Source organism: Podarcis melisellensis, assembly GCF_964234715.1.
Source record: "Podarcis melisellensis genome assembly, chromosome: 2".
In the NCBI taxonomy this organism is placed as follows: Eukaryota; Metazoa; Chordata; class Lepidosauria; order Squamata; family Lacertidae; genus Podarcis; species Podarcis melisellensis.
Window position 1 is genome coordinate 71,464,640 of NC_138529.1, and position 13,453 is coordinate 71,478,092.

At 44.9% G+C, this 13,453-nt stretch overlaps 1 protein-coding gene across 1 annotated transcript; it reads right to left on the reverse strand.

Moving 5' to 3' along the window:
- Positions 1–1,126: 1,126 nt before the first annotated feature.
- CISH (cytokine inducible SH2 containing protein) lies at positions 1,127–10,635 on the reverse strand. The gene is made up of 3 exons (XM_081900387.1): positions 9,766–10,635; positions 2,901–3,127; positions 1,127–2,118 (listed from the first exon to the last, which is right to left on the reverse strand). Exons 1-3 carry the CDS (start codon positions 9,810–9,812, stop codon positions 1,622–1,624), a joined length of 771 nt encoding a protein of 256 aa, XP_081756513.1. The 5' UTR covers positions 9,813–10,635; the 3' UTR covers positions 1,127–1,621.
- Between the last annotated feature and the right edge of the window lie 2,818 nt (positions 10,636–13,453).

The following is a 13,453-nucleotide window of genomic DNA, read 5'->3' on the forward strand; positions in this document are numbered from 1 at the left end:
TTTTAAGGTGGGGATAGGGAAATTGTGGCTCTCCAATGTGTTGTTGGATACCAGCCCCATCAGAAATGGCCCGACAGTCAAGGATTATGGGAACTGTGGTTCAACAATACATGGAAGGCCCCAGGTTCCCCATCTCTGATGCAAAGGGGCCTTAGCCCTACCTGAATCTCAGTCTCTTGACATAGCAGAAATCTCTCGTCTCCAGCTCAGCTCTAGGCTTATGGGGAAGGTGTATCCATCATTGTCCTGAGGATTTAGTGTGCTAGAGTTGCCTGGATATGGTACCCCAGATGGAAGCTGGGGTAACACTTGATTGCTTCTTTCTCCCTTCCCCATATACAAGGATCAAAATAAAAGTGGATTAAGTGTCCACAGGCAAACTTTAGGGAAGCAAAAAAATAAATAAAAAATAAGGTACATTAAAGTTTTAAATTTTTTGATTTCATTATGTTATTCAAAAAGCAACTATCCGCTTCAACCTACAAGTCAAGCTACCCCTAGCCAATGAGGTAGTGAATAACAACAGAATCCAGCTCTTTCTGAAGCCACATGGTGCTAAACAAAGCAGTGACATAAAAACTTAAGAACCAACTGGTTGGCGGTGTTATTGGGATGGTGGAAGAAAGGTACCCTGTTTTCTGCTGGGCTCCTTCCCCCGAAGGAAGGAAGGAGGGAATAAATATATAAATATATGTATAGAAGTTTGCTATGTCTGAGTACTGAAGATGGGATCATCCCACCAAGACAAATGCTTCAGCTCCATGCAGAAGGTACTCAGGAGCCTTCACTGTGTTATTTTTTAAAAAAGCAAATCATTAGTATATAATTGGCTACTTCAGAATGGGTGTGTCCTCTTCAAGAGGGGAAGATAGAGTCAAAAATACGCTCAATTGTCCGAGCCCAATAGGCTTGTTTGGGAGGGAAGGAAGGATTCTGTGTGCTACGATGATGGGACCTGAAGTCTAGATGTTGACAGCTGACTAGGGTCAACCTTTCATGGGCTTCCAATGGCATCTGGGTACGAATGCACAATCATAGATTAAGGAGAAGGCTACAGCAAGGCAACTTAACTGGTCGATATTCAAAGTCCCCCAAGGGTTACTATGGATAGCTACAGGTTTGTTTGAAAAAGAAGCAAACGTAGTAATAATAATAGTAGTAGTAATCTATATTATACTTAGTAGTAGTGAAAAAGAATAAAAGCTACCATGGATATAAATAACGACAGTAACAATGTTTCGACATTCCTGATGTGATGGTGACTCTGAAATTCAAGTAGTGTGCACATGCCAAGTGTGTTTTCCTCAAAGACAAAGTCAGGAAATAAAGAGAAGCTCTGAGGTTTGGGCACTGGAATGGCCACAATTCCAGCACCTCCTCCTTGGCACAGGAATGGAATTAGGATAGCTGGGGAGAAAATACGGGGAGGGTATAATGGACGCCATCTCTTCTGCTGGCCGTTAACTTACTGTGCCCACTTAAAATAATACCACACCATGTCGGTGGGAAAAAGCCCCATCACTATCCCATCAGGTTTTTAATTTTTATTTTATGTATATAGTTTTTTGTTTTTTTAAAAAATTGCTTCTATAGTCTGTCTTGAGGCAAACCAGCAGCGCCCTCAAAGCTGGAAAGGGTACTGTTTCAAATAGTCATTCATTCTCTTTGGTAGAGGCAACTGGTCTGTCTCGGCAGTCGACCGGTTGATCCGTAGCCTGCAGAAGTGCTGGAGGCTAGGAGGGCTGTCCCTGCGCTTGAGAGGCTGGATGAGTTTCAGGTGCACGGCCGAGACCTCCTTCTGCATAGCAGGCAAAGGCATGGGAGGCGGGTAAGGTGCGTCCGTTTTGCTCTCCACGGTGCAGGAAAGAACGTAATGCTGGATCAGGCTGACCACATCCGGGAAGGTCAGAATGCGAGGCTTGGAGAGGCAGTTTGAGTCTAGCCGGAACTTGCTGTCGGCATATTCGATGCGCACATTGGTGGGGCCTCGGTTGGTCTTGACTGAGAGGGTGAACAAGTAGCTGGGGTGAGTGCTGTCCCGTACCAGGAAAGTCCCCTCGGGCATCTTCTGGAGCTGCTGCTTGGCTTCGCTGGCTGTGATAGAGCCCCAGTACCAGCCTAGAAGAGAGGCAGAGAGATAAGAAATACATAGAAGAAAAAGTACAAACTAGTCAAAGAATAATAGGGTTGGAAGGGACCTGGAGGTCCACTATTCCAACTCCCTGCTCAGTGCAGGATCTACAACAGGGTTTCCCAAACTTGGGTTTTCAGCTGCTTTTGGACAACAACTCCCATCATCCCTAGGTAGCAGGACCAGTGGTCAGGGATGATGGGAATTGTAGTCCAAAACCAGCTGGAGACCCAAGTTTAGAAAACCTGATCTACAATCATAACGGAAAGTAATAAAGGGAAAGGAGATGTATTTGTTTACTACTGCACACTGCAGTACGTTCATGGTGGCTTCTATGGGATTTCCCCACTTATCCAGGCTGACAGTCTAAGGCAGCCTTGTGGCTGAATATGGATTTGAATCCAGATCCCATTTTCCCAAGCTGGACCCTCTACCCACTAGCCCACATGGTAAGTGCCAATGAGCTAAGCAAGGATTCATGGTGTAGTGCTGCAGGTCCAGTCTCCCCAAGCCAGCTTTTCAGAAGAACATGGCGCCATTTGCCTGGCTGCACTGAGATCTAATGAAAAGCCAACCAGTTCTCAAGGCCCATAATGCCCTTCTGAACTGTCGCCATTGCCACCCAATGGTGTGTCATCCATATCTCCACTGCAAGCAGCTTTCAACAGTCATTGTTGCCCATCAACCGCATGAATGCTTCCACTTCCTTGTTATTTGCACCTCTAGCACACATGGCACGCTCCACTACCAAGTCTCCGAGGGCTCTTACCAGATTCCCGCAGATATGAAAATGTTTTGGCAATGCATAGCAGATCCTCTTCTGGGTCTCGTGCTTGAGGCGGGCTGTTGTCCGGTGTGGGCGCCACAAAGGGTGGAGCAGGCTCTTCTTGGAAAGGTGTGACTGACAGAGGCTGCATGACTTGCTCTGACAGATTCGCTGCAAGGCCCCCAAGCGATAGGCTTCTGATCTTCTCCTCTGCCAGCAAAGGATGGGATCTGAAAGGAAGGGCATTTAGAATTAGTTTTGGGGTTTTTTAACCTTGCCTGGCAACCAGGTTGCATCAATGAATTGCTTCCTACTGTACTAACCCACTATGTGACAGCCTCTTACACTGCACAAGCAGATAAACAGAGGAAGAAGAAAGGGAAGAAATGCACACCACTTAACTGTGATAATAAGCACACAAAGCACTAAGACCCACTGAAGTGAGTGGGATATGCTTTTCAGTAAACATAAATGGGGTCCTGCAGGCTTGTCCCCAGACAGAAGATAACTGACAGCACAATCCTATGCATGTCTATTCAGAAAGAGTCCTATTGAGTTTGGTGGAACTGCTCCTAGATTACTGTATATAGGATTGCAGCCTCAAATACCCTTTCCATGCCTGTGGCTTTTCGGTCCTACAGACCCAGTCTTTTTCTTTCTCTTTGATTGCAACCCATAAACATTTAGCTGGGAACAAGTCTCACTGAATCCACTTACTTCTGAGTAGATGCATACAGAACTTCACTTGATTCCCTGACTATATCCCATTAAAAATCAAATGCACTAAAAGAGAAATTTGGAATAAGTTTTAAAATTCACTCTCATGCTTTTCAAATATAGTGCTCTATTTTCTACTGCATCTCAAACATTACTGTGCCTGAATAATAATTACCAACACATACGCAGGGGAAAGTGTTGAAGTGATTTTGGGTGTACACGCGTCTTACGCAACGTCTCTAAGTGCTGAAGAGTCAAAGAATAGCATATACGCTTACAGGCAGCCTACAGTCGGATCTGTTCTTGCTACACTTATTGTCTGGCCCCTCTCCTCCTCCTCCTCTGCCAGTTCCATGTCCCACCACTCTTTTCCAGCTACCCACCAAGACTGCACCCATCAGGAAATACAAACTGGAAGCTCGTTCATTAGCCCCAAGTGAACGTGTCTAAAAACCTGTGGAACTGGCAACAAGGATGGACTCTGGTAATATGGCGCCCTGAGTGAGGACAAAATTGGGCGCCCTCCCTTCTTTCACTCTGTGTATTATTATTATTATTAGTAGTAGTAGTAGTAGTATACTGCCCTATACCCATAGATCTTAGGGCATAAATTTACAATATTAAAACCAGGAAATGGGTAATAAAAACAAAAACAAAGACAACCCAATAACACACACACACCCTGCCGTTTCCACAACACATTTTAAAGGGGCATTGGCCAAAGGCCTGGTTAAAGAAGAATGATTTTGCCTGGCATTCTTGTGCAGGGCAATGGCCTTCATTGCCCTAAATCCAGCTGTGCTGGTGAGGCACACAGGCAGCAAAGTCAAAGTGTTTGAGTCCCATTTGCAAAAGGCCTTTCTGCTTTGGTTGTACAGTCTGCCACTTGTTTGGTTAAAAAAACCCACCCCAACACATGGCAGACATTGCATGCAGTGTCAACGACACCTTGATGAAAACAAGGGATAAGGTTACATATCCATCCTATCCCATCGGTACAGCGGTAGCTCGGGTTAAGTACTTAATTCGTTCCGGAGGTCCTTTCTTAACCTGAAACTGTTCTTAACCTGAAGCACCACTTTAGCTAATGGGGCTTCCTGCTGCTGCCACACAATTTCTGTTCTCATCCTGAAGCAAAGTTCTTAACCCGAGGTACTATTTCTGCCTTAGCGGAGTCTGTAATCCGAAGCGTATGTAACCCGAGGTACCACTGTATTCTGCTGGCTGTTACCGGTATTTCCCCCCTCCACATAGCCTGGTGGTCTTGCTGCTTGGCTCCCTTCAATTAACCCAGTTGAATATGGAAGTCTAAAGACGTCAACAAAAAAAGCACAGAGAAAAGTGCATGTATCACCCACAAGGGATGTGAATGCCGAGATCATCATCTTCTTCTTCTAAGCAATTGTTTTCTGAGCTGCAAGCTTTTGCACCTCCCCAAAAGGGGAAATGCACAAAAACACAAAAACCTTATCTGGAACACACCCACTGCAAGGCGGCAGACAGTACAGTAACAAATATGATTTGTGTGCTAAATTTAGACATTGCTAGAAATTCACAGTGCTAAAGTTTTGAAGTGGGCCACACCTTTCCTCCATAACCATGAGACAAAGTCCTTCTCAGGCAAACCATTTGCCAACTCAGTTTCTCAATTCTGTTCCACTCCATAGCTTTTCTAATGCCGCCTTTCAAAAGCACCTACGCATGTTGGCCCGGGCTCTTAGTTTCTTTCTACCTTGTGTAACCACTTTACTCTCCAAAGTGGGGTGTGATAGCAACCGGCAAATCTGAACGTATCAGTAATTTGCATGGTAGTAAATGACTAACAAAGTGAAAAGGCAGGAAGTAGCTGTAATTACCAGCAAGGCTTCATTACAGGAGTTCTCAGTTCCAAATTCAGTTGGTTCAGGTCCATCACTGGACCTGAATGTTACTATAATGGGCAGTCCATAAAGATTACGGTACCTGTAATAGGGAATACTGTACACTTTGGACTGATCTTTTCTCTGTTGTGATGCCCTCATTTTTGCTTCCACCCATACGGGGAAGAGAGAAATGTCATTGAATGTCACAATTACCTGAATCTGCTTTGTTCTTAATACTTTTCTGTGGGAGGGGAGATGTGGGGTCCCACAGAATTAGAGAGATAATGAGGTGGGAGGGTTCATGCTCACAAATGAAAGTGCCCTTCTGTTTTCAGAAATATCTGGTTCATGAGGAAAATGTTGAGCAGTCCTGGGAATTCTGATGCATGCGTAGGAATCTAAATATTTAAATCTTCGGCATAACCTTTAATTCTCATTCCCAACTGGAATCAAGTTTAAGCATCTCTGCCCATAAATACCTTGCAGTCCTTGTCTCTGCCACCCATTCCTCTGTCTTCTTCCTTGCCTACTTTAGACTGTAAGCTCTCAGTCTGGGTTTTGTTTTTGCATTGCTTTGCATTGCTTATGAAACTCAGTAGAGCTACCGTATTTTTTGCTCTATAAGACTCACTTTTCCCCTCCGAAAAAGGAAGGGGAAATGTGTGTGCGTCTTATGGAGCGAATGCAGGCTGCGCAGCTATCCCAGAAGCCAGAACAGCAGGAGGGATTGCTGGTTTCACTGTGCAGCGATCCCTCTTGCTGTTCTGGCTTCTGGGATTCAGAATATTTTTTTTCTTGTTTTCCTCCTCCCAAAACTAGGTCCGTCTTATGGTCTGGTGCGTCTTATAGAGCGAAAAATACGGTACATATATTTTAATGGCTCACATGTAAATAATAAATAATTTAAAAGATTAAAAAACAAAACAAAATCCAGAGATTCTTAGGAAACCCTGTCCCATATATTATAGGAACAGAATGGCCAAATCAGTTCCTAATAAGCTGACGTATATCTGCTTCTGATAGTAAGGGTGGAGGGAAATCCTAATAATATCAGCTTCTGCTTTTGTTGTGTGGTTTCATCTTTCTTGCACAAGATGTAACGTCGTCGTTCTTTCCTCTCACCCTCCAGAGATGGATGTTTACCACTCATATGAGCAAACAGACAATGAGCTAGCCTTACGCACCAACCCCAAATAGTAGCTAACAAAACAGCCACTCCAGCTGGCAGGCTCTAAAGGCCTCAGAGTTTCTTGGCCAAAAGGAGAAGAGGGCATGAGGCCCTGTAACCCATCTTATTTTCTGAACTGGATACTTGGCATGGGCTTCTTTGAACCATAGGTCTGCTTGCTGGGATTACAAATACTAGGCAGAGAGGGCAAAGGGCCTGGCATGGTGGAAACGGTCTCCTCTGTAACTGAACCCAAACCTCTATTGTTTGTAGAAATAAATAACCTTATCCCAGTCCTTTAAATCTTATTCCTGGAGTTTGCAACACATGTCCCTTCTTTAAAATAACGTTCTAAAAGCATTCTAGTCTGCCCCTTGTTTTGTTTTGTTTTTGCAGCAGGGGGAGTAATGCTGTGCTCTGTGATGGTAATACCATTTTTTGCTAGGTCTTTCCCTGCATTCGGTCTCCTTAGAGAAACAGTCCTTGCAGTCCATGCATCCTGGCTGCTTAACTAGGGTATGAAAGGGAGACAAGAGTGAAATTTTGTGCTTCAACCAAGTGAAGGGCTCCAGGGTGTGACAGAAAGGCAATTTGCAGCAAAGAAGGAATGATGAAGACGTGTGAGAGCTGCCACCACAGCAGCATCCCTAGTGGCCTGCCACCCGCACGATGAGCATGGGGGGGGGGGTACAGCGATGTCATCCGCCCTCACAGCTGACACCTGGTGTGCACCGCACCCGCCTTCCTCTGCCAGTGCAACTGGGAATACGAGAAAGGCTGGTGTGAGTAGTAAGCCGGGGAATATCTTTGAGAAGGTGTGCAAGAAGATAAGAAGATAAAAATGTTCATGCCAAATGAGGTAGTAGCTTTCTAAATATGATCTGAGAGGGAACATAAACTGAAGCAGACCGGGCATAAACATAGGGCAGACAGGACAATAATAAAAATGAAATTGTACCCTCCCTGCAAAAAGAGGTATCTCTTTTAGGGAGTATCAGAAAAGCATCTACATCATCAAAGTGTGATTTCTTTGCTCAGAGGAAGGACACAGACTGAGAACCAGTGTGCTGTAGTTGATCATTCTGGACTGGTTCACATCTCTACTTATATCCATGAAGCCCAATGGATCTATGTACTGTGCAGGTTTGTTCTGAGGACAAACCTCATGTCTATCACCTGGGCCCTGTGGAGGAATGTCAGTCTTTCTAGGATTAAAGAGATATGAGCCATGTGGTCTATTAGCTAGTTCTAAATTAAGGAATGGTGAATCTATCAAAATAGCAACAACGGTTTAATCAGAAATCAAGACAACAACCAGTATACTTCTCAAGCTGAGCTACTTAGGAAAATGTGAAAGGCATTCCACAGTTTTAAAGAAAGGTTGCAAACCTTCTCCAAAGAATTATTAGTTCTGGGGAATAAAAAATAAATTAGCAGCCCCGAAACTAAAGCTGAAAGTTCTGGAGTTGCTTACTTCCCCAGCAAACCAAAGTTAAATGGCAAGATAGGAAGATTCAGGAAATTCTCCAGCCCTGGGCTTTATTGAGTGCTTTTCTATTCTCCCTTGGGAATTCTGCTTAAGTGAGCAGGAGACAAGTGGCTTCTAACCTGCACAAAATTCTAGAGAGCCCCAGGTTAAAAGCCAGCACAGGAAGCAAATGAACTGTAAACCAACAGAGGAAGAGGAACGATTCACACCATTATAGCAATTTTAAAATGCGTTACATTTTAAATGCTTTACACTTAAAGCAATATGATACCGCTTTAAACAGTCATGGCTTCCTCCAAAGAATTCTGGGAGTTGTTAGGAGACCCCTATTCCCATCCCATCCCAGAGTTCCCTGTGAAGAGGGATTGATTGTAAAATCACTCAGGGAATTGTGTGGTTTTTTTGGGGGGGGGAGGAGCACCCTTAACAAACTACAACTCCCAGAATTATTTGGGGGAAGCCATGACTGAAGTGGTCTTGTAGTGCTTTAAATGTATGGTGTGAATGAGGACAAAGACTAAATTAGAGAAGATGTGTTTTGAGACTCATCACACGAACAGAAAGTATTAGCAATGAAAACAAAGAAACTGGAAAATTGTTGTGGTGTCTAGCCAGCAATACATAGAAGCAATAGAGGAGGTGGAAACCCCCACCTCTGCCAGAGTGGAAAGGGGCAAAAACTTCTAGATTCTCTTTTGGAATAGTTTTAAATGGCATAGCTCTTAATGACTATATAACTAGGTAAGTATTTTACATTGCTTGAGTGTGGAATGTCAGACAACATGCAGTCTTAGTGTACAGGTACCACCCCTTGATATCTGAAGTAACTGTAAATGTTAGTCTGGCAACACGAGTATGAGTTCTAGTTGGGACTCTTTGGTGTGATAGTAAGAACAGTGGGATACATCTAGTCAAACTGAAAAATTGTGCTGTCCTAAGTTTCACAAATGCAGTAACATGTAGATAGTTGCGTGACCAGCGTGCCATGTATACATCTCACACACACAGAGAGAGAGAGAGAGAGTGAGTCTTGGGTAGATAAGCTATTATCAGTTACAGCAATCTATGTATATTTTTGCAGTGGTGTTGGTTTTTTTTTAATTATCTGAAGATGGTTAAAACAGTAGCCCTTCACTACTCACAACAAACTGTTCTGTACCAACTCAAGTGTATTTTCTGTATGTTTGGAATTGTCTTCCAGTTGATCCCCACACACCGCTCCTCAGTTTAAGTAAGATTATAAAGCCTTTTTGCTGCAATTGCATGCCCACTTATCTAGAAGTCAGGCCTACTGAACTCAGTGGGACTTTTTTCTGAGTGGACATGTACAAGATTGCACTGTTCGTCTTTAATCAAACACGCACAATAGAAACAGCAACTCTCTTCCTTCCACTTCTTTTAAAAGCGTATTGAATTTTGTTAACTTGATGTGCTGCATGTTTACCTTTTTTAAAATGGGAACCTGCACAAAGGGTGACCTTCAACTGAAATAAAGTAACTTAAACACACACACTGATTTGAATTGAAATCCCTTATTTAAAGAAAAGGGGGTTTGAGGACTTGTTCCACAATACCTTTTCAGTACTTTTTAAAGTGGGATAAGAAAATTGCAAAGTCTTTGAGGGATCTTACCCTTGAACACAGAGGATCATGTCACTCCAGGACCAAGGAAAGAGCATCAAGTCTTCGGGGAACTGGGGAAAAAGCTCTCCCTCTTTTGGGTTTCTTCTTTATGGTCGGTCTTTGTTCCCAAACAGGAGGTACCACAATCGGCCAGGAAGTGACTCGGAAAAAGAAGGCTGGATGAAGACCCAGAAGCTTCTCAAAAGCACCTTGGAGATCACTCGCTGAAAAGCAGACAGTTTGAGGTATCCAGAAAGTCTTTGCTCAGCAAGTTACGAGTAAGAAAAGGTACGTAACCTTAGCAGTTTTCCACTGAACTCTTACAGAGGTGAATTTTAAAAAAAAAAATTACACGGGGAAAAGAAAAGAATATGAGAGAAGGAAAGAAATCTCCTTCCCGGTGGCGTATAAAATCACCAGCAACAACTGGAAAGAAAAATCAATAAATACGTCTCAATAAATAAATCTCTCTCTTGTCTTAAACGCGTGGAAGAAGTGAGCAGAGAGAGTTGCAGCTCGCCTCGACGCTGCCTCTTGAAGTAATCTTGAAGCTCTGGGAGGGGGGAAGCCACTACTAAGTAATCTTTTGTTTGCTCCCTTTTAATCTATTCCAGGAAGTGGTGGATTCCTGGAATTGTATTGTATTCACATCACTGTGCCGACATTAACAAGAAAAAAGAGAGAAATATATAAATAGAGGCGTCCGTAGCAGAGACCTTGCTGTCAAGCTTGCTCTCTTGGAGTGAAAATAATCCCCCCAACAGATCACCAAAATGTCCCCCAGCTGGAAAGGGAGAGGGTTTTTCAAGGGATCCGGTTGAAAAAGTTGCTGGTTGTTTTCAGGCTTATCCAGCATTGGCTGCCGCCGCTCTCTGCGTTCAAGGAAATACCTTTGATAGATTTCCAAGAACTTTCCAGGAAAGCGGGGCCGGACCGCGTCCTTCTGCCAATCAGAGCGAAGGAGGGCAGGGCCGGGCCTCGGAGCCCTGCCAATCAGGGGCGGATGACGTCGGATGCTGCAATGATCCTAGCCCAGTAGACACGCGGAGAAATCCGCACGCCAACGCGGAGGCAGAAAAGGAAGGTAGAGGCGGGGAGCACCAGGGGAAGCCTGGCGGGCGTTGCTAGTAGCCATTTGGCAAGCGGGGCCAAGCGTCCGCCGCTTCTTTCTTGAGGCTCCCAGACAGGGCGAGGAGCAGCAGCAGCACGTTTCCCTGCCTTGAGTAGTGGGGCAGCTGCCGGCCGCCTCTTTTATTAGGCTGATGGTTTCCTTCCGCCGAAGTTTTGAAAAAGCCTATGATTTACACCCCACGTTTGTTCCTGGCGCAGCATTGGGAAATAAATAATAGTTGGACGACAGCAATTTTATAACGCTCTGCAGAAAGTGGAGTCATTGCTGCTGAAAAATAAGGCACGTCCTCTTCCTGGAATTTCGCTCTTCCTTTAATTCAAGAGTAGATCAGAATCACACACCCCACTAAAAAAATACTCTCACCCCACTAAAAAAAAAATACTCTCATGTGATTTTACCCCTTTCAAGTACAATTTCATAAAGCTTGGGAGTGAATCGAACACGGCCGCAACAAATGTCATACCTGAAATAGTTACAAGCCACCCAAAAAAGAACAATAATTGGGGGGTGTATTTGAGATGCCATGGGGGGATAAAGCGAGATGAGTGCCACAACCCCAGAGTCATTCGTGACTGGACTTAACCGTCAGGGGTCCTTTACCTTTACCTTTATTTAAGGGGACGGGACTCACAATTTTATTATTAATCCATTCCCAGCCATAACCTGATTATTTTATTTTATTTTATTTTGACAGCCTGAATTCCTTTTCAAGACATCCTAAATATCCAGTATGCTCCACATAGAACTAGATGGTAATAAGCTGAGAAGATCACACCTTAAGGTGCCCTTGACAGCAAACTACTCAGCAGGGAGGATCCCACCCTGTCACTTCTGAATGAGAGTGAGTCACGTGTCTTAGATCTAGATGGGTATATACTATAGGTAAAGGTAAAGGTACCCCTGCCCGTACGGGCCAGTCTTGACAGACTCTGGGGTTGTGCGCCCATCTCACTCAAGAGGCCAGGGGCCAGCGCTGTCCGAAGACACTTCCGGGTCACATGGCCAGCGTGACAAAGCTGCATCTGGCGAGCCAGAGCCGCACACGGAAACGCCGTTTACCTTCCCGCTGGTAAGCGGTCCCTATTTATCTACTTGCACCCGGAGGTGCTTTCGAACTGCTAGGTTGGCAGACGCTGGGACCGAGCAGCGGGAGCGCACCCCGCCGCAGGGATTCGAACCGCCGACCTTTCGGTCGGCAAGTCCTAGGCGCTGAGGCTTTAACCCACAGCGCCACCTGCGTCCCTTATAGTCACCCATAAAATAATAAACTATCTTGCCTAGTTCCAGGCAGCACAAGGTCTATTATTTTCCCACAAGCACTCTGCTGGCAGCCCATGAGACTTGCACCATGATGCTGCTTTGAGAGTCAAAGCCAAAGGCCATGATTCTTCACATGCTTTCGTTAGAGTTGAATGAGAATGTCATCCCGGGCGCAGTTCAAAGAATAAGCAGCCATGTGCTGGCTGCCTGAAATGCCACAATGTGGAGGCTATTGCACCTATGACTCACTGGACTAATTGTGGCACGCTTGTTTGCTTGTTGTCTATGGGGTTGTGGTTTCAAACCCTCCTGGCTGAGAGGGAGCTTAGACTTTCCTTAAATTGAATTCCTAGACTTTCCACTTAAAAGATCTCAGTGGCAAAGCAGGAGAACACCCATTCCTGAGACCGTAGACTGGAGTCATTACAACCCAGAACAGGCAACACTGGGCTACAATGGTGTATTTTCAAGAGTGTATATATAGCAAGGTTTTCTCATTTTATTAAAGGACAGGGTCATAGTCCAGTGTCAAAGCACAAGTTTCAGATGTAGGGGAAGAAATTTAGTACAGTGGTACCTTGGGTTACAGGCGCTTCAGGTTACAGACTCCGCTAACCCAGAAATAGTACCTCGCATTAAGAGCATTACTTCAGGATGAGATCAGAAATTGTGTGGCAGCAGTGGGAGGCCCCATTAGCTAAAGTGGTACCTTGGGTTAAGACAAGTTTCAGGTTAAGAATGGACCTCCAGAACAAACTAAGTTCTTAACCCGAGGTACCACTGTATAGCACTAGGCAGATCACTCCAGTGAGAGCCAGTGAGGTGTAGTGGTTAAGAGCGGTAGTCTCCAAATCTGGGGAACCGGGTTCGCGTCTCCACTCCTCCACATGCAGCTGCTGGGTGACCTTGGGCCAGTCACACTTCTGTGAAGTCTCTCAGCCCCACTCACCTCACAGAGTGTTTGTTGTGGGGGAGGAAGGGAAAGGAGAATGTTAGCCGCTTTGAGACTCCTTAAAGGGAATGAAAGGCGGGATATCAAATCCAAACTCTTCTTCTTCTTCTTCTTCCATCATCACAGGCATTTCTGCTAGCCTGATGATATTATCTGTCTACTCCTCTCACTTTGCACTGTTCCTGATCCCCCCCAACACCGCCCAAGTTAACTGTTTGGAGCCATGAGATGAGATAGGCCTCACTGCACTATCGAAAGCCGTTGTGCTGGCTTCTGATGGTGAGGCTTGCTAGTTGAATCCCTCCCATCTTGAAGTCCATGTTTTCATTGGTGTGTGGCTTGCAGTGGAGTAG